Source organism: Solanum stenotomum, chromosome 5 (assembly GCF_019186545.1).
Source record: "Solanum stenotomum isolate F172 chromosome 5, ASM1918654v1, whole genome shotgun sequence".
Taxonomy (NCBI): Eukaryota; Viridiplantae; Streptophyta; class Magnoliopsida; order Solanales; family Solanaceae; genus Solanum; species Solanum stenotomum.
Genome location: NC_064286.1, coordinates 41,328,707 through 41,349,679, shown reverse-complemented (window position 1 = coordinate 41,349,679; position 20,973 = coordinate 41,328,707). Strand labels below are relative to the sequence as shown.

At 31.5% G+C, this 20,973-nt stretch overlaps 2 protein-coding genes and 1 pseudogene across 2 annotated transcripts; all 3 read right to left on the bottom strand.

Annotated features, from left to right (window-relative positions):
• Nucleotides 1-1,814: 1,814 nt before the first annotated feature.
• On the bottom strand, nt 1,815-4,392 carry LOC125865288 (probable polyamine transporter At3g19553). Its single transcript, XM_049545496.1, has 2 exons — nt 3,282-4,392; nt 1,815-2,762 (listed from the first exon to the last, which is right to left on the bottom strand). Exons 1-2 carry the CDS (start codon nt 4,241-4,243, stop codon nt 2,234-2,236), a joined length of 1,491 nt encoding a protein of 496 aa, XP_049401453.1. The 5' UTR covers nt 4,244-4,392; the 3' UTR covers nt 1,815-2,233.
• Nucleotides 4,393-4,909: 517 nt separating this feature from the next.
• Nucleotides 4,910-6,467, bottom strand: LOC125863987 (uncharacterized). Its single transcript, XM_049543943.1, has 4 exons — nt 6,180-6,467; nt 5,333-5,470; nt 5,053-5,247; nt 4,910-4,930 (listed from the first exon to the last, which is right to left on the bottom strand). Exons 1-4 carry the CDS (start codon nt 6,387-6,389, stop codon nt 4,910-4,912), a joined length of 564 nt encoding a protein of 187 aa, XP_049399900.1. The 5' UTR covers nt 6,390-6,467.
• A 6,113-nt stretch (nt 6,468-12,580) lies between these two features.
• On the bottom strand, nt 12,581-13,385 carry LOC125865307 (ARS-binding protein 1-like; annotated as a pseudogene).
• Between the last annotated feature and the right edge of the window lie 7,588 nt (nt 13,386-20,973).

Genomic DNA, 20,973 nt, shown 5'->3' with positions numbered 1-20,973 from the left:
CTACCTGAGACCCGACTCCAACTCGAGACCCGAGCCCAAGTCCAGACCATGAGACATAACCCCGACCCCAAAACCTGACATTGAAATCGAACTAGAGAATCGACCTCGAGACTTGACCTCGACCCAAGATTCAACCTCAACTCGAAACTCAACCTCTAATTCTAACTTGAGATTTGACCCCGACTCAATTCGAAATTTTGGAGTTGGATCTTGAATCGAGGTCGAGAGTCGGATGTCGAATCGAGAATCAGGAGTCATAGCTAGGATTAGTATTGGAAATCGATACCTGAAACTTAAGTTAGGATTTAAAGTTGAGGTGTGAGGTTCAAAATAATTTTGGAAAATGTTTTCGTTACTTTTTAAAGGGAAGTCATTTTCCTTAAATTGAGGAAAATAAGTTGATTTGGAAAACATTTTTCAAAATATTTAAGCCAATCAAACATGAGAAAATTGGAAAACAATTTTCTTCATATCAAACACACCCAAAAAGTAAAAACTAACTCGCAAGTCGCATGTATACATCAAGATAATAACTAACCTATACGTGTTACTAGATCTAACTAAAACTATTAGGGGTCATTTGATAGTGTGTAACAATATAAGAATAGTGTTGAATACAATATATTAGTAATATTGCTACTCCCTTTGTTTTATTACTAAAAATCAATTTTTAATTTAATTGTCCATTTTCACAAATCAAGACTTCCCTTTCAAGTTATCCTTAGTATTAAATGACCAAAAATAGTAGTAGTCCAATATAAAGTTCCAAAACATTATTAATAAAATTAATTTAGTAAAATATATTTCTAATTAAATTACTTTTTTGAAGGAGTGTGTCAAGTCAACTAGCTCTAATTAAAGTTTTTTTTTAAGGGGTATGTTAAAATTTTCTTTAGCTTGGCCATGAAGACACGAGGTTATAAACAAAGCAATATTGAACACACACCTTATTCTAGAATCAGTATGGTGACAACCTTAATTATCCGTGTTGATGATATGACAAAGAAGAGATTAAGAAGTTGCAAAGATATTTAGCTACATATAAAGTTCAAAATGAAGAACCTTGGAGGACTTAAGTATTTTTTTAGGATAGACACTACAGTAAAAATAACTTTTTGGGACAGTAAAAATACACATTAACAAAGAGTGTTGAAGCCTTTATCGATACTAGTTAATTGTCATTGAATTCAATGTCGCTATAGGCTTTAAGGACATTTACAAAGAGTGCTAGCTGCCACTAAATTAAGTTATTACCGTTAACTAAAGGTCATTTTTGCTGTAGTGAGAGGTTATCCAATGTAGCAAAAGTACTTTTCCTTACCCGTAGAGAAAATGTTGTTGACTTATTGACAGAAACATGAATGGTCAATTGCAGAGCAGATGACACTACTTTAGTCTAAAATGATGGACTAAAAGAGCATCTGCCAACAAACAAAGGGAGGTTTCAGTATCACAACTTGTTGACAAGATCTATTTATCTAAAGTCGTCTCCTGGAAGAGGACTAGTGTTCAAGAAACACAATCATTTGAATATTGATGGCTTTACAGACGCAGACTGGGCGTTGGAAGATCAACATCAGCTAATTTGACTTGTGGAAGCAAGAAATAGAACGTGGTGACTTTTTCTAGCGCAGAGGCTGAATTCACAAAGGGAATTTGCCAACTTATTTGGTGGTGTGATAACAAGTCATCAGCTATACAAATTGCTCAGAATCCTGTTCAACATGACAGGACAAAACATGTTGAAGTAGATTGACATTTTATTAAAGAGAAAATAAGATGTGAAATTTGAAGACCAGTTAGCTGCCATGAATCTGGTGTGCTCGATCCCTTAAACATTTATGTGAAATCAGATTGGTGTGATGTACCAAAAGTATGTACAGAGTTTGTATTGATAAGTTATGTAGTGTTTCACATCAGATATAAGGTATTCAAAGAGTTTACATAAATCTAATTGGGCTTTTCCTCCCATAGTGTCTGGCTAATTCTGTAAAAGCATATCTTTCCTAGCTTGAACTATGTAAATATAAATCCATTCTGGTAAAAAAAAAAGGCAGTCTGGTGCATAAAGGTCCCTAAGTGAAGGGTTGGATCAGATTGGATCTATTTTACGCAATCTTACCTTGCATTTCTACTGTCTTCACGATTGAGAGATCCCATTACCTCTAGGTCACAATGTTGCACCAAAGCTCCCGCTTCTGGTTTAAATGTACACAAAATATGGAAGTATCTTCTAATCCACTGTTGAAATTTCTTGTGACAAAGTTTTCGAATCTTGTACTGTCTTAGAGTGTCCGAGTAGGCTAAGAGACGCATCATCAGCAACAACCTGACCAAGTTCAGTAGGTGATGATCGGTCCTCAAGATCATTAGAAAGTCCCAATTGTTCTCTTGTATTAAAATGACACCATTTTTTCTCCTTTGCATACATCACGGCAGGATACAAGAACAGCCCAAGAATAATGACTGAGCCACTTACTATAAACGTCTTTAAAGAAGCCAGATACATGACAAACAGAAGCAACAGAGAAGGTGGCAGGCAAAGCAGCGTTGCTCCAACTGTTTGCAACGGGACCTTATAAGGTCTATGAAGATCTGGCTTCTTTATCCTTAAATTTATGAAGGCTGCAAACTCAAGAAGCATTCCTACTGAATAGAGGAAGTTAAGAAATTCCAAGATTTCTTGAAAAGTCATCCATGACAGAAAGATTACGCCGGTTGCAGAGCATACGATGCTGATAGTTGGTGTCCCATATTTTGATCTGCAAGATTTGAAGTAATAACTTGTCTTGTGATAATAGACTAAGAAAGCCACCACGCTAAATTGTAAATTTGTTATTTCCCTTTAGTAATGTTCATTATACTTAAATCCAGATATCAATCTATGAAAGCCTTAAATAACAAGTCTTCATTTTTATACTGTGTCTGCACCTTTCCTAAGGTACTCCTAAGACTTGATTTTTCTTCTTTAAATACTCTCTCAGTCTCAATTTGTGTAGCACCGTTTCGACTTGACCCAAAATTTAAAAAAGAAAGGTAATAAACTTTTGAAATTTGTGGTCTAAAACAAACCTTGGACATTTGTGTGGAAGTTGTTTCTAGTTATAAAAAGATGACATTCTTTTTGAGATAGACTAAAAGAAAAAGGGTGCCACGTCAATTGGGACAACGGGAGTTCATTGTTTGATGATCATGATCTACCTCAGTTGAATATCACTAAGTCATACAAGGAAAATCTCTAGCTTGTAATATTCAAAGAATCAACTGAAAATTTGTCAAACCTTGAAGCAAATATAGAAGGAAGCATTCCGATTTCGCTCATCCCAAGAAGTTGGAATGCATCACTACTCATTTCAGCTTCAAACAACCCCATATTAGACATTGCAGCTGCAGCCTGAATCCACCATTTCAACCACAAACCCCCAATAAGCATTCCAGCTTCTGCAAAATAACCATCACTCCACTCACTAGGATTAGAATCCAACGCTCCTGTACCGGCAAGAAGTGGAATTATGTAAGACAAAACCACCAAAACCACAGCCCCGAGCAATGCCTTTGGAAACATTCTACTAGGATCTTCAACCTCCCCTGCTACAGTACTAGCCTTATCCCAATAATTCAAATTCCAAAACATGTTATTAAAGAATCCCCTCCATTCAACCTTTTTAAAATCCACAACAAACCACTTTCTTGGCCTAATCCTAGGAATCGATAGAATCCCCATTACTAAAAAGGGTAAAAGCGAAAAACTTGCAAGCAAAACAGTCGAAAAACCAACAATATGCAGTCCTCTATAATTCAAATATGTTAACGAAACTGTAATCCCTAACAAAGCCGGAATTCTTGCAATTAGATGACTAAATATGGGTAAAGAATGCTTCAAGTAATCGAGGAAGAGTACCGGATACAGAGCATTATCCATAACACCACTAAACCATTTCCAAAACCCTTCTTGAAATCCCCAAAAAGGGCCAAAAGCTGATGATATCCAAATGACATAACCACCATTTTGAGGGAAACTTGTGGCTAATTCAGCTGTGATTAGAGCTTCAGGTATGCTCCAAAGTAAAGGGAAAATCAAGAAACCAAGTAAAGGTAATAAAGGACCACCACCTGCTTTAACTGAATCTTCAATACCAAAAGGTCCACCTGAAACATCATAGAAAATGAGAGCAATAAGAGGTAATAAAGTTAATTTTGGATTTTTCTTGTCATTTGCAGTGTTCTTGATATCATTCACCATTCCCTCATCAAGGTAGGGGAGAGAAATAAAAAGTCAACCCACCAATATCAAGATAGTAAATCTGGAGATCCGAATTCTATGGAATGGATTTGGGTGCAACTAATCATTTGTAAAATAATTTTTCAATCATCTAAAATATCCCATCTTTTTGTTTTCTTGGATTGAAAATTGGACATAGTCAAACTGAGAATATGCTTACTGCACGTGCTTCGCATAAAATGAATGGAGACTTGACTTGTGCATACGTATTAGACTATTGTACTTGCTCCCTCCGTTTCGTTAAAAAAAAAAAGGACTTAAATTTAGTATGAAGTTTTAAAAAAAAAAAAAATTAATTTTGTAATTTTAATTTGTAGATATATTTCCTTCAACCATTATTTGTAAGTATCTCCTTGACAATTGTGCACAATGTCTGGTTGTAAACAATTCCATTAGTATAGATCCCTTAGATGATTTCTTCATCCATGTCCACAAAGACTAGTGAATGATCATGCATTTCAAAAAAAACTAGAACAATATACGTAACACTACATAAATTGGACAACGTCTAAAAATTTATCAAATACTTCTACAACTAATTAATAATAACCAGTTCGATCTAAGATTTAAAAAACTATAGTTTCAACTATCTTTCCTTGCCTCCTTTGATGTTTCGCCTCCTCCAATTTAGCTTAGCCGATAAACCAACTGCAAAACAGTCGAGAAAAAACAAACCAATGTAAATTAGCAACCAAGTATAGGTAAATATTGTTTGTTTTTACCCCTCACACAAACAATGAAAAGAAAAAAGTTGGGAGGAAATTGAATACCTCATCATCTCGACTCTTTTTCCTGCAAAGACGGACAACATTCTCCTCGTGTGGTCCTTTATATGCATGGATTTGAAAAGTTTCAATCGGTGTACGCAAAGTCAGGTTACTAACTTTAACAGTCATGAAAAATTCACGACATTCAGCCAAAATAAAGTTCACTGTTTCAACATAGTTAACTTTGTACTTGTAAACCTGCAAGGCATAGAGAAAATATTGTAACGTCATTGAGGGTTTGAGGAATATTATTCACATAAAGCGAAGAGGAACAGAGTCATACATTGGTTTCGTTATTGTTGTAATCCTGAATAGCATGGTTAGCCAGTTCCATCAGCAAGTCAGTTTCTTTCTCAAAATCCAAATATGGTATGTACATAGCTGCCTGAGCATCACCAGGATAAATGTCAATGTCGAAACCCTGTCAAATAAGCCAATAAGTCATGAACTGTCAGTATCCAAGCTGTAACAGAAGGAGAGGTCTAATTGAATTGTACATGATGAACTGTCCAGATTTTATATTATAGACAGTAAGTTAAAGCAAGTGAAAGCGAAAAAAGTTGATATTCAATCCGACAAAGAAATCCAACGCGAAAATTCTCTTCTAGTATTTGGTCCATTAGCAGAGGCTAAGAATTGTTACTCTAACATACATTATGGGTAAAAGTGCCCCTAGACAGACCTGAGTTGGCTAAAAGGATACTCAAAGCATTTAAATTGGTGTAGTTTGTTCTGAATTAGGTCAGGTCAGACAAGCATGGGACATCTATAACGTCTGCGGAAGAGAAAGAGTTGTAAAGAACAAACAGAGAACAAGTAACTATGGGAATTCGGATTGTGAGAATTTCATATATTGCAACAACAAACCCAGTGAAATCCCACAATCCCGGATAGAGTGTACGCCTCAGCAATTCCTGATACATACGTGAAATACAGGGATTTAGATTATGAAATATGCAAGTATAAGTCTAATCACTCAATTTTATTTCTCTTGGTCCTATCATAATCACAACATCATGCTAGCCCCAAATAAACACCCTACGAAAAAAGGGAGAAACAACTACCATGAAATTCAACCCCAATTAAACAACTTATGGAGCAATAATTCGGATAAGTAGAGGGAGACAAACATCGGATTGGAGAATCTGACGGAAGTATCTTCCATAAATTTTGCGAAACAAATCACGATTATCCTTTGAAGCGGTTTTGGGGATAAAATCGTCGTCATTCCACAGATTCTCATTCGCCAAGTATTTCTGTGGTAACTCCCTCTTCCATGGATCTTCTTCTTCTGCACAAATTGGCTTCTTCGATTCAGCGCCACCCATCTCCGTGTCCATGGAGCTCTCAACTAAAACAAGGTTTATGGGTTTGAGGGCACAAATATAAATTTTCCTCCCTATATTTTCCTATTGTATCCCATGTAAGGCTGGCAATTGGACAGGATCGATTTTATCGGAATCGGTCTTCGTTACCGGATTTAGTTATCGAAATCGGGTTTTACCGAAAATTTCCAAAGGTTCCGTCTGGTTCCTTAGTTACCGGATAGGAACCGATTTAGACCGGACCGGAACCGATTCTTACCGGATCATTGTGTACAGTAATTTTTTATTTTTTTTTATTAATTTTAATTATTATATAATATTATTTTATTAATTAATAAAATTATATTATTAAAAAACTTCAATTTAAAACTTTAAACTTTAAAGTTACTTTAAAGTTTCAATTGAATTTAAGTTTAAACTTTAAAGTTTAAAATTAACTTTAAAGTTTAAAGTTTATATTTAATTTAAAGTTTAAACCTTAAAATTTAATTTTATATTAAAGTTTAAACTAATAATAAAATAGTTGAAAATTAAATTTCTAAAATGACTTGGATTAAATATAAAAGACTATTTTTTTAAAAAATAAGGCGAATAGCCGTATATTTATTCAAATAAATAAATTGTATAATACAAATATTAGAAAGAGACAAAGAGTACATAATCTAGGTATTGAATATTAATTATTGTACTAACAATTAAAACATTTTTTAAAATCTTTTCGTAACTTTTGTATCATTTCAAAAGAAACATTTTTTGGAACTTGTATTTGTCGTTCTTCTTTCATTGCTTCCATGTCATCATCACTATTATCACCAAATATTTCATCTATTTCATCTTCTATTTGGCTATTTAATTGTGGTAGTCCGGTATTTCTTCTTTCGGCATTGACCCAATCTCGAAACAACACTGATATTTCCAAACTATCATTTGTTAATGAATATCAATGATCTTCAATCATAAATTTCGCCGCACTAAAGGCTTGCTCCGAAGAGACCGATGATGCTTGAATCGCTAGCACATCTCCAACAATCCTAGCAAGGGTCGAAAATTGATTTTCACGATTCTTCCACCATACTAATATTGGAGCTTGAAGTTGTCCTTTTTCATGCCTAATCTTTTCCCATGCTTGATTGAAATATAAATCAAAATCATTATTAGTAGATGATTCAAGCTCAAGATAATCATCCATCCAATCATCCGTATCATCGCTTCTAGGTTTACAAGATGGAGGTTCAACTATTGGAATATTTTTTTCCATAGATTTATATGTATTATATAACTCTCTAGCTTTTATATATATGCTACTTTTACAATCTTCAACACTAGGAGTTTCATCATCTTTAATTTCTAAATTTGCATAAATCTTTTCAACCATTCTTTCAACACCTTTTAATTTGTAATTTGGGTTGAAAGTAGTAGCAGTCAAATAGATTTGAGGAATAGGGAAAAAATATTTTTTGAATTTTTCAATCATAAAAGCAAGGGAATTTTCAAATCGATCTTTTCCTTTATATTTTGCAAATTCAGATGAAATAGCACAAATATTTACTAAAACAGAAGAAATAGTTGGATAATATTGACCAGAAGCAGCATTTGTTGCTTTATAAAAAACACTTAAAAATTCAATAAGTTCTTTTGTATTTTCCCAATCTTCATAGCCAATTCTCAAATTCGGGTCCGCATTATGAGCATTAAAAACTAATTGTACCGGCTCTTGATAAATATAAGCAACTTGAAGCATTTCAAATAAAGAATTCCATCTAGTGCATACTTCTTTTGGAACTTTTCTATATTCAAGTCCACATTCTTTACAACGATTTTTAAATTCTGTAATTCTAGCTTTTATTTTAGCTTTAAAAATCCAATTACAAGCAAGTCTAATTTTTTCACAAGAAATTCCAAATTGAGAAATACCATCTTTTACTATCAAATTATACACATGTGCGGCACACTTAATATGAAAAGAATCATTATCAATTGGACAAAGTCTACATTTTAAATAATCAATTGCTTTTAAATTATTAGAAGCATTATCTAAAGTGACACTCATTATTTTATCACATATTCCATAAAATTGTAAAATAAAGCCTATTTTTGTTGCTATATAAGCACCGGTTTTAGTTTCTTCAACATATTTATATCCTAATATTCGTTTTTGCATGTTCCATTCATGGTCAATCCAATGGACAGTAATTGTAAAATAATCATTACCATTAGGACTACGTCCCATATCAGAAGTAATAGATAATCTACCATCATAATAAACAAATAAACAACGAAGAAAATGACAATATTCTTTTTGATATTTAAAAAGATCACTTTTAATTGTACTTCTTGGAATACCTTCATAATCTGGGTTATACAATTCCCGAATATACTGAATAAAACCAGGATGTGAAGGAAATGAAAAAGGCAAACCACAAACAGCAACCATTTTAGCTAATTCTCTACGATCTTTTTCTTTACTATATGTGCGGTGTGTGCTTCGGCTAGCCGGGTTAGTCATATTTAATACACTTTGAACCATATTAGAATCTCCAACTCCCATAGAATTTTCAGGTTGAGGTATTCCATTTCTATTAGCCCTTTCTATATCATCTAGGCGAGCAAATTCTTTATTACACTTTCTCAAATGTGTTCTTAGTCGTCCCGTTCCCCCTTGTGTACCCGTAGTTACATGTTTCATGATCAATTTACATTACGTGCAAGTAACAGTAGTTTTTTCCTCATTTTGTATCAAAAATTTCCATACTAAAGATCTTTTAACACGTACCGCGGTCTTTGAAAAAGTAGGTAAAAAGGGGACTTCATCTTGATTCGGTAATTCGGTAGCCGGACTAGTNAACACGTACAGCGGTCTTTGAAAAAGTAGGTAAAGAGGGGACTTCATCTTGTTCCGGTAATTCGGTAGCCGAACTAGTAGGGGTGGGGGTCTCATCATCTTCCTTATTTATTTCTACTTCCTCATCCAATTCTTCCTCAAAATTAGTAAAACATCTATTTAAAGTTTCATGATCTACTTCATTTTCGGAATTAAATTCAATAGGTCGTGAGTCTCGTGTAAAAGAAGTTTCATCAACATGAGTATAATCATTAGTATTAATTCTAAATCTTGGAGGTGGCAAATTTTTAGAATTAGAACTACTTCCTCCTCCCCTATTATTTTTTCTTTCCGATATTGGTCTTTTACCACTATATTTTTTCAAATTCATGTTCAAGTTTAAAATAATTAATATTATGAAAAATAAGCTAAGATAATATAACAAACAAATAAAATAACTTAATTAATAAACAACAAAAAAAATTAAAGTTGGAACGAATATACCGAACGTCTACGTAAAAGTAGACGTATAACCAAAGCCGAAATTGAGAGATGTCAATTAAAGCTTCCGATTTACTTCAAATAAATCTCCGAAATTCGAACTCCAAGTCAATATCACAAAATAATAATTATGAATTTATGAGAGATTGAAAATTAAGAGATTTTATAAGATATTAATGAAATAGTTTGTGAATTTGTGATTTAAATGAAAAAATATGGGTATATTTATAGTGTTAAGGGGTAGAGAGGAGTGGGGCTGTTTGGAGCCGTTTTGGGTCCCAACCCAACGGCTAAAAGGGCCCAACGACTTTATAACGTTCAACTTTTTTTTTTTAAAAAATAAAATTAAATTGACCGTTGAACCGAACAGGAACCAGTTCTTATCGGACAGGAATCGATTCTTACCGAACCGGATCAACCGGATAAAAATCTGGGTTCCGTTTCGGTACCGGTTCCGATACCTATAAGATCGGTTCCTTACCGGTTCAACCGGTACCGGACTTACCGGTACGGGAACCGGACCGGACCGGAAAAAAACCGGTCCAATTGCCAACCTTAATCCCATGTCAATTAGGACACCTTTTTTTAAAAAAATAATGTACATATTTATTTTTATATACGCTTATAATATACTAGATACAATGAACTTGTGCAATCACGGGACAATAATTGTTACTTTATTTGTCTATTTATATGTGTGATTTATAAATCTTAACGTAATTTTTAAATAATATATGTTACTTTTTTGTTTCAATTTATGTAGTACATGTGAAATTTCGAAAGTTAATCACATTTTTCTAAATTATCAATGTTAATTTATATTTGAGATTGTATGAGTTTTAAATTAAAAAATATTTTTAGGGAAAGTGAAGCGAAAGACTTATTAGAGAAACACTTTTAGATACTTGCAAAGAGAAGTGAAAAGTTTGTTAGGGAAAAGGCACTACACACACTTGTTGTTTAATGAAGAAAATCATTGTTGCTCCCCAATATACACGCAAGTGTACGTGGTCGTGCAAGTAATATAGATTCTTAAAGAAACGAGTTATCGCTCCCTAGGGACTTATGATCAACTTATATTCACTTAATTCTACAACTAAAAGTAAAAAGTAACCTTTTCAAGAGTTGATGATTTATTGTTTATCTACTAATAATTATGTACTAATTTAACGTAACTAATTATGAACAACTTTGATATAATGTTTCAAGCAAGTTAAAAGCAATTCCAGGGCTGCAGCATATACTGAATCATGTATCACATTATTGGCTTAGAATTAATTTCAGTTGTCAAGTTACTGGTTTATAGGGTTGATGGTATGATCCGGGTTACACACCTCTCGTCGCCTACCCCAGTTAGCTATCTAACTACATCGTTGAGCGGGGATAAATAGACTAACTGGCGAGCATTAAGATTTCATCTTATTTCATAACCAAGCAAGGTGTTCGTCTGGGCGTCACTCCTGAACACTAATCACCTCAATCTAATGGGTGGACCAAGCTCTCTATATTCTCTGGTCTATCTAATCTCTCCTCTCTCGATTTTAAGATTAAACACTAAATTTATCATATGGTGCGCAAGCATAAAATACTAAAACAAGAATATAGAATTAACTTATAATGACAACCAAGATTTAATTCAACAAGCCTTAAATAAACAACAATCAATTTGTAGCTACAGCCCCAGAACTAGGGCGATTAGCCACTCATGCTATTTGAAAACAAGAAAATACAATAATTCATGTAATTTCCAGAAAATAAAAGAGTTAAAGGATCAAAACCTATTACACACTTGAATTCTTGCTCTTGCACACTAAATCAAACTTATTCCCCTAATTATGGAGCCCTAAGGTTCTATTTATAATAGTAGGAAAAGTTGGGAACAAATCCTACTCCAATTAGGAATCCTATTTAATGTTAAAAACTTGGAAAAGTCGGTAAAAGAAGGACGTGTTGCACCTCCTATCACGCCTACAACTCGCCTCTGAAGTTTCCTCCTTGGCACGTCGCGCCTCTCAGCGCGCCACAGACTCCTCTCTGACGTACCACCAGTGGCGCGCCGCGCCAACTAGTGCGTCAGCCACTGGTGGTTTTTGCCTTGGCCATTTTCTTGCACATCTTTGCTCCGTCTTTCTTCGTTCCAATTCCACTTCCTTTAAGAGTTCCTGAAACAACTAATCATGTGTGTAAGTGTACTTCATCACAAATATAACAAAAATCAAGCTAATAGACTCAAGATTATTCCTCAATTGAAGCATTTTATGGGCAATTATTGACAAGTTAGGCATATAAATATGCCTAAGATCAACCATCAAATTAGATAAAGTAGTATATGAAGGTTAAATTTTAGATTAGTTCCCGTCTTTATAAATTTCTATAATTGACCCTAATTACCTAAAGCAAGTTCCACTCTTTGTAAATTTTGAAATTTGATCCCAAGTTGCTCTAATTCATATGTTTTTAAATACTTTAAGTTGCAATTAATGGTATTCTTAACGTAATTTTCAAATAATATATGTTACCCCGTCTCAATTATACAGTATGCGTGAAATTTCGAGAGTTAACCAAATTTATAATATTTTAAATTTATTTTTAGTGCTATTTAAAAAGGAAAATATTAAAATAAAATAATAAGGGCAAACCGGTCATTTGGCCAGCCAACAACACAAATTTATAAATGCATTTGTAAGTACAGGTGGACCAGCTTTGTGATAAAAAGAAACTTAGTTCCTGTGATTAATAGTATTTTTAACGTAATTTTTAAATAATATATGTTATATAAGATAATAAGATAATATATTTTTAGAAGATCCTATATAAATATATGGTCCTACTAAAATCATAAATTAATAATTCTTAAAAATTACAAATATATCTAAGACAATTTAGTAAAATATGATTCTATTGTGTTCTGTTTTTTTCCTTAAAATCCAAATCTAGTTGAAGCTCATTTCTAACTTTTCTTATTGCATCCAAGAGTTTTGTTATTGTCTTTTTGAACTGCACCATAAAATTGTGAAGAGTTCTAGATGCGATAAGTGATTACTTACCAATAACTGGTTCCAAAGATATAGTATCATCTTCAACTTCATCATCAACATTATTTTTTCCGATGGTATCCACAATTTCATTTAAACTCTGGACCTCTGAACATGTATCACTTTCACCCGAATAATCCAACAGGTTATTGACATCAATTTTATTGTGGTAAACGAGATCATTAATCATGACCTCAAGTTCATGAATGATATTTTCACAAGTGGGTTCATTCAAATTCTCTGAGATCACATTCCCCAAACAAATTACAGTGTCAAAAACAATTTGCTATTGTCTCTTGCTGAACATTTGTTGTCAAAGTAGGGATTGCAAAATTGATAGCATCCAAAACATTAACATTTGTTGGATCAGTTTGTCCCAGTTTATAGCTTTCTAATATCCGACGATAAAATCTGTTACGATAATACATCTTGAAACTCTTATTATCCCAGCATCACAATGTTGAATTTTGGATGTCATGTTGGGTGGAAAGAAAAACAGTTCAACATTTTGTAGTCCTTTAATATTTCTATTATGGGCTGAACAATTATCTACCATAAGCAAAACTCGTCTACCATGCATTTTGTGGTCAAACCAACGAATATATTCATCAAAAAACACACTTGTCATCCATGTCTTTTGTTTGCACGATAGTGACAATTCAGTAAATATGATACATGAATTAGTAAGATACAATGATTTTGATGTATTCGTTGTACTTTATGTATAAATTTTTTTTATGTGAAATCAATAAATATAATACATAAATTAGTAAAATACAATGATTTTGATATAATCAAAATTAACCTTCGTTAAATCTCAAACCATTCTTTAAATTAATAATTATTAATTTATTGATTAAATAATATCTCTATAAAATAATAAAATTTCATGGTCCCACCTATATTAATTTATAGAGGTTTTACTGTAGGTGGACCAACTTTGTGATAAAAAGAAACTTAGTTCCTGTGATTAATAGTATTCTTAACGTAATTTTCAAATAATATATGTTACCCCATTTATTTCAATTTATGTGGTACATGTGAAATTTTGAGAGTGAATATGTTTTTCAAATATTGTAAGTTGTTAATTATTAGTATGATTTATGGTATTTTAATGTTATTTTCAAATAATATATGTTACTCATGTCGTCCCAATTATACAATATGCGTGAAATTTCGAGAGTTAACCAAATTTGTAATATTTTTAGTACTATTTTAAAATTAAAATATTAAAATAAAAATAAATTAAAAAAATAATATATATATATATATATAATAAGTAGGAATTAGAGGAGACACACTTTTATAATGCATTTGTAAGAAGGTGAGCCAGCTTTGTGATAAAAAGAAACTAAAGTAGGTGGGCCAGCTTTGAGATAAAAAGAAACTTAGTTCCTCTCTTTGTAAATTGAGAAACTTGACCTCAAGCTCCTCTAATTCCCACTTATTAATAGTACTAGTTACAATAGCCCGTGCTAGCACGGGCCCAACATATATTTTTATTTTTTATTTTAATTTATGTGACATTAATAAAATTTTAACGGTCAAACAATTTTTTTGTATGTTCTTTAAATTTTAAGTTGTTGATTATTGTGGTTAATAATACTTTATATGTAATTTTCAATATTCTCTTTGTCCCAATTTATGTGTCATTGATAGAATTTCGAAAGTCAAGCAAATTTTCTATATATCTTTTAGATTTTGAAGTTATTTAATTATTATGAGTTATAGTACATTTTACGTATATGTTACTTTTATTCTATCCCAAACTATGTGATATTAGTAGAATTTTGAGAGTTGATCAAATTTTTTGTATGTCCTTTAAATTTTGAAGTTGCTAATTATTGTGTGATTTGTAGTACGTTTCATGTTATTTCAAATAATATATGTTATTTTCTCTATCCTAATTTATATGACACTAATAGATTTTGAGCTTCAACAAAATTTTATAGATGTCTTTATAATATTTTAGGGTTTAATTACCTCTTTTTGATTTTTAATCCATTAATATGATTTCTTCACAATTATCAGTAGAGCTACCTTTCAGTGTTGATGGTTTATCAACATACCCTTAAAAGAACAGACCAACGAAAGCTTCCTCTTATTGCATATTGTGTGTATTATTAAGTAAAAAGTATTCTAATTAATTCTACTAAAGATCCACTAATTGAATGCTGAGAGAAATTAATTAATGTGAGAAAAGAACTGAAAGAAAGACTTAATCCTGCTCCATCCGTCCAATAATTATTGTCTATTATACTATTTTGGAATGTCCTACAATACTTGTCCACTTTATGAAATCAATGGATAGTTTACCCCTTATCATTAATTATAGTCATTTTTCAATTATATTTTTTAATACATTATATTTATTATATTTAAAGAAAGATATAGTAATAGTACTCTTTTATTTATAATTTCTTAAAAAATGTATAAAGTCAATACTGGAGAAATATTATTGGAGAGAGAATAATTGATATCAGTCACCAAAGCAATACAACTAAGTAGTAATAAGTGGGGCCCATGTTTTCAGAAAGTTGTGCGAATTATTTGTAGTTTTAAGGGGACAAATTAGTCCAATAGATACAAAAAATGAAATGCAGCTGCACTATTCCTTTAACTAACCAATTGAATTACATTTTTCATGTGAAATTACAAAAGTAACATTTGAGGATTTTTTTGTCAATTCCCATAAACGGGAAGCTCCTCACATTCACTCTTATTAATAGTAGTAATATAATAATTTTCAAAGTTAAATTAGATTGTATTAATTTGATATTTTAAACAAAAAATTTAAATATGCAAAATCTATACAAAAAGTACTATAAATTGTATCTTTTTTTGCATATGAATATGATGAAAAAACACATTGTAAAATATTAGTTAAAATTCTTATAGTTTGACTCTAAAAAGGAAATCATAACAATTAAAAGTGTATAGAGAGAGTAATAAATAGGTAATTAAATTTCAAGAAGTTTAAAATAAAAGGTTGAAAAAAGAAAAAGATAGACAACATATATTAAAAATTGAAAACATATAAATAATAAATGGGCCCAAATGAACACTTGTCATGTGGTAAGTAGTAGATATTCCCACTTTTTATATATAGTAATATATTATATAATAATTTTCAAAGTTAAATTAGATTGTATTAATTTGATATTTTAAACAAAAAATTTAAATATGCAAAATCTATACAAAAAGTACTATAAATTGTAATTTTTTTGCATATGAATATGATGAAAAAACACATTGTAAAATATTAGTTAAAATTCTTATAGTTTGACTCTATAAAGGAAATCATAACAATTAAAAATGTATAGAGAGAGTAATAAATAGGTAATTAAATTTCAAGAAGTTTAAAATAAAAGGTTGAAAAAAAGAATAAGATAGACAACATTTATTAAAAATTGAAAACATATAAATAATAAATGGGCCCAAATGAACACTTGTCATGTGGTAAGTAGTAGATATTCCCACTTATTATATATAGTAATATATATATATATATATATATACTATTTTCAAATAATATATGTTACCCCATTTGTTTCAATTTATGTGGTACATGTGAAATTTTGAGAGTGAATATGTTTTTCAAATATTGTAAGTTGTTAATTATTAGTATGATTTATGGTATTTTTATGTAATTTTCAAATAATATATATTACTCCCTTCGTCTCAATTATACAGTATGCGTGAAATTTCGAGAGTTAACCAAATTTGTAATATTTTTTGTACAATTTAAAAATAAAAATTTTAAAATAAAAATAAATTAAAAAAGAAATAAAAATAAATAAATAAATAAATATATATATATATATATATATATTTATAAATAATAAGTAAGAATTAGAGGAGACACAATTTTATAATGCATTTGTAAGAAGGTGGGCCAGCTTTGTGATAAAAAGGAACTAAAGTAGGTGGGCCAACTTTGAGATAAAAAGAAACTTAGGGCCCGTTTGGCCATGCGATATGGTATCATGATATGGAATCATGATATGGTATTATGATATGGAATCATGAGATGAAATTGAAGGTTTGTTTGGACATGCAATATGAAATTTTTGTGTTGTATATTTTCTCATAAACATTAAAATCTCATAAGTTGTAAAACTATTAAAATAGCCCCAATTGTTTATTCAATATTATCAAATAAACAAAAAAAATTATAAAATCGAATAATAAATTATTACAAAGTTATTTGTTCTCCACTTAAGTAATTGTTTCATCTAACTTTAATTTAATAAAAAAAATTGAACATAAATTGTAGTGTACTAGTCTTTAATATAATCCTCCCACATAGTACAGACAATTTCCTCATGTTGAACTTACATTTCTCGATCATGTGACCGAAGATGAACCAACATTGTTACTTTGAGCCATTTGTTGGTCAATATCCTCCACAACTATATCTTCATGTTCATAGACCATAAATATTTCATCACTACTTTGGTATTCTCGCAAATAATTATGTAACACTGCACAAGTTATGATAATTTTCACTTGTGTATCAATATCATAATGGTTCATGCTTTGTTTCAGTATTCTAAATCTATTTTTTCAAGCTCCAAAAGTCCGTTCAATCACATTGCGCAGAGATGAATGCCTATAATTAAATAGTTCTTTGACATTTTGAGGCTCTCTTTCACTTCCTCGGTAATCTTGCAAATGATAGTGTAGTCTTTTGTATGGAGCTAAAAATCCTTTTGTGTTTCGGAAACCAGCATCAACAACATAGTATTTATCTACCAAAAACATTTTATAAAGAATTACTAAAAGCATATGTGACGTAAATGAGACAACTTTGTGTAAATAAATAATTTATTCTAAGGATGTAATTTAAAGTTACCATGTGGCGGAAATGGAAATTGTGACGTTGGTTCAACAAGTGCATTCTCAAGTACTTTACTATCATGTGCAATACCTTACCAACCAGCAGCAACAAAGGTAAATCGCATATCAAAATCACAAGAACATAAGACATTTTGTGATGTTCTTCCTTTGCGATTACAATATGCTTGTTGCACCGCTTTAGGAACCTCCCCTTCTATATATGTTCCATCAATCGCACCAACACAATCCTACCAAATAAAAAATACATCAATATTAGTTTAGTGAACATAAAATAAATTGGAAGCATTATAGAATGCACTTCATAAAAATAATGTTTGTAAGAGTAATAAAAATAGTGCTTCCAAGACAATGCAAAGTCATAAAATAAATATTATCTCTTTAAACAAAGTTGATAGGAAATATGTAACTAAATACTAATAACTTACACATAAAATATAAATGTGCACTTATTAAGGCCATAAAATAAATTTATTAATGTGATTGAAATTTTACCTTAAACCAAGGCCAAAATCGAGTATTATATCGAATTTTGGAATGTACACCAGTCATATTTTTTTGTTGTATAAATGTTGATGTCATCTTGCCAATTGCCTCGGCAACTATTTTAACATGCCGGTTAATTGTTTCAAGTGAATGTTGGTGAGAATAATAAATTTTATGTCGGTGAGAATAATAAATTTTAAAAAGTAATGATGTGATTATAAATTTTATTTACATATGAAACAAATGGTTAGTAGATATAATGTGGGGGTTGTTTTAACAAAATATAATCTCATGGATCAATTATTGTATTAAAATATCTCAAATCATGATATGGAATCACCATATAATTCCATATCATGGTTTTTGGAGAATATAGTATCACCTCTCATTATATGGAATCATGAGATGGAATCAATGTAAAATCGCATGTCCAAATGCTAATTCCATCTCACGATATCATATCGTGATATGGTATCGCATGGCCAAACGCCTACTTAGTTTCTCTCTTTGTAAATTGAGAAACTTGACCTCAAGCTCCTCTAATTCCCACTTATTATTAGTATTATTTAAAAATAAAAATATGAAAATAAAAATAAATTAAAAAAATAAAATATATATAATAAGTAGGAATTAGAGGAGGCACAATTTTATAATGAATTTGTAAGAAGATGGGCCAGCTTTGTGATAAAAAGGAACTAAAAACTACAAAAACTGGATAGGTTAAATATGTTTAATTCATATTCTAATTAAAGTGTATTTATACTATATATAATTGATAAAAAAAATTATTTAGATAAAAATGAATTCTCTATTTTATTATGTTTATAGAATTCTCCAAACTCAGTTTTAAGTAAGATTTGAGTTTGAAAGACTAATATTGTTTTAAAAAATGGTTTTCAGTGTCATTTGAAGTTTTGAGTGTGGGAATGAAATTTTGTCGATTCCATCAGTTTAGAAATGTGGAATCTGATCAGTGAGAGTTGTTGGTTTTAGATTTGGAGTCTTCTTGAGAATCTGAGACCCTAAGTTGGAAATTGTTGAGAATTTAACCTTTGAGTTAACTTTAGTCAATATTCAGGGTTCAGATGCTCGGGCCTTGATTCCAAGAGTTCCATTGGTTTCGAGGGATGATTTTAGACCTATGTGAGGTCTTGGTTAATTTTTGAGAGGTCTGAATCTTGTTTTAGCCTTTTTGGGCATTATATTAGTTTATTGTGGTCTTCACGTATGTCAGATCAAGGAGACCTCAGATTCGTATTTTAACGATTTCATTGAGCCTGAAACATCGAGTATAATCGATTTGGATGTGTGGTTTATGTGTACAGGGTTCCGAACAAATTATGAGGGTCCTTTCGATGATTTTGTGTTGGCCGATGTTTCTAGTACTGCATCCTCACTCTTGCAGAGGACCTTCGCTTTTACGAACTTCGATTTAGCGAAGATCGGCTCGCAAAAGCAAGATTGAGCTTTTGAGCGTGGTTCGCGTAAGCAAATCAGGGTTCGCTTAAGCAAAGCTTGGTTCGCAAAAGCGAGACCCCCAATTTTTGCAGCATCTGCTTAAGCGACATAAGGGAGGGTTTTTGGTTTGAAAATTTCGAGGCTTAAGTCCCATTTTTCTATTTTTGAGCTTGGCAAAACCTTTGGTCGCCATTTTGAAAGGATTTCTTGTGCTAAATCATTTGGGTAAGCTTTTGTAATCCTAGAACTTCATCTCCCTTTGATCATTTATGGATTTCAACAGTAAAATTTGAGATTTTGATTGACAAATGACAAAATTTTTCAAGAACTCAAGTTCTAAACTAAAATGGAGATTGTGAATTGATTTTAAGTCCTTTTTCGAAATGATTTTCACCAATAAGTTTCAACTGCATTGGGTAATGATTTCAAGTGAAGAATTTCAAATTCAAACTTCATTTTTGGAATTGGATTTTGTGTATTGACTCATTTTTTAAAGTATATGAGTTGGGTATTGTTGTTTTTGGAAATTTATTGTGAATACTTGATTGATATAGATTGTGTGGCTTTAGACATTGGTCGAAAAAAGAAGACTCAAGTCTAGGAGTGACTAGTTGGTTAAATTAAGGCAAGTCCTAAACCTTGTAATTTAGTAGAATTCGTGTATTGCCTTCATTGTGTGTGTGTGTTAGGAGTAATGGGAATGTGGTGAGGGATTCATTGTTCCACTTGATAAATCGTAATGAATAAAAAGGGGATTAAAGAAAAGATTATGTGTTGATCATAATGTTTTGTGAATTGCCTTGTTGTGATCCTTATTTGATTGATTAATGAAGTGTTTGATAACATGAATGTGAACTTGAATTGCTTGAATCATTGCCTCTTCCTTATAGCATGAACTTGCTATGTGCATTGATTGTTTTACACCGTGATGAGACTTGTGATACGCAACCGATGAGAAATGATTTCAGCTATAGAAATGATATAAAGCCGATGAGAAATGGTTCCGGCTAGTGAGATAATATAAAGTCGGTGGGAAGTGGTTCCGGCTAGTGATATGATATAAAGTCGATGGAAAATGGTTTTGCCTAGTGATATGATATAAAGCCGATGAGAAATTGTTCCGGCTAGTGATATGATATAAAGCCGGCGGGAATGGTTTCGGCTAGTAAAATGATATAAAACCGAGGGGAAATGGTTTCAGCTAGTGATATGATATAAAATCGATGGAAAATGGTTCCAACTAATGATATGATATAAAGATGACGGGAAATGGTTTAGACTAGTGATATAAAGTCGATTGGAAATGGTTTCGGCTAGTGATTTGATATAAAGCCTATGGAAAATGGTTCCGACTAGTGATATTGTGTTGAAGGAAAATAGTTCCGGCAAGAGATTGATTATTGTGATTTGATGTGTTTTGATGCTTATGTTTGACTTGTTA

Coding starts and splice junctions, on each gene's coding strand:
- LOC125863987 (XM_049543943.1), bottom strand. CDS start 6,389: ATGGACACGGAGATGGGTGGCGCTGAATCGAAGAAGCCAATTTGTGCA. Junction 5,471..6,179: donor GTCAGATTCTCCAATCCGAT/GTTTGTCTCCCT, acceptor CTTATTTGACAG/GGTTTCGACATTGACATTTA. Junction 5,248..5,332: donor ACAACAATAACGAAACCAAT/GTATGACTCTGT, acceptor TATGCCTTGCAG/GTTTACAAGTACAAAGTTAA.
- LOC125865288 (XM_049545496.1), bottom strand. CDS start 4,243: ATGGTGAATGATATCAAGAACACTGCAAATGACAAGAAAAATCCAAAA. Junction 2,763..3,281: donor CCTTCTATATTTGCTTCAAG/GTTTGACAAATT, acceptor CAAATCTTGCAG/ATCAAAATATGGGACACCAA.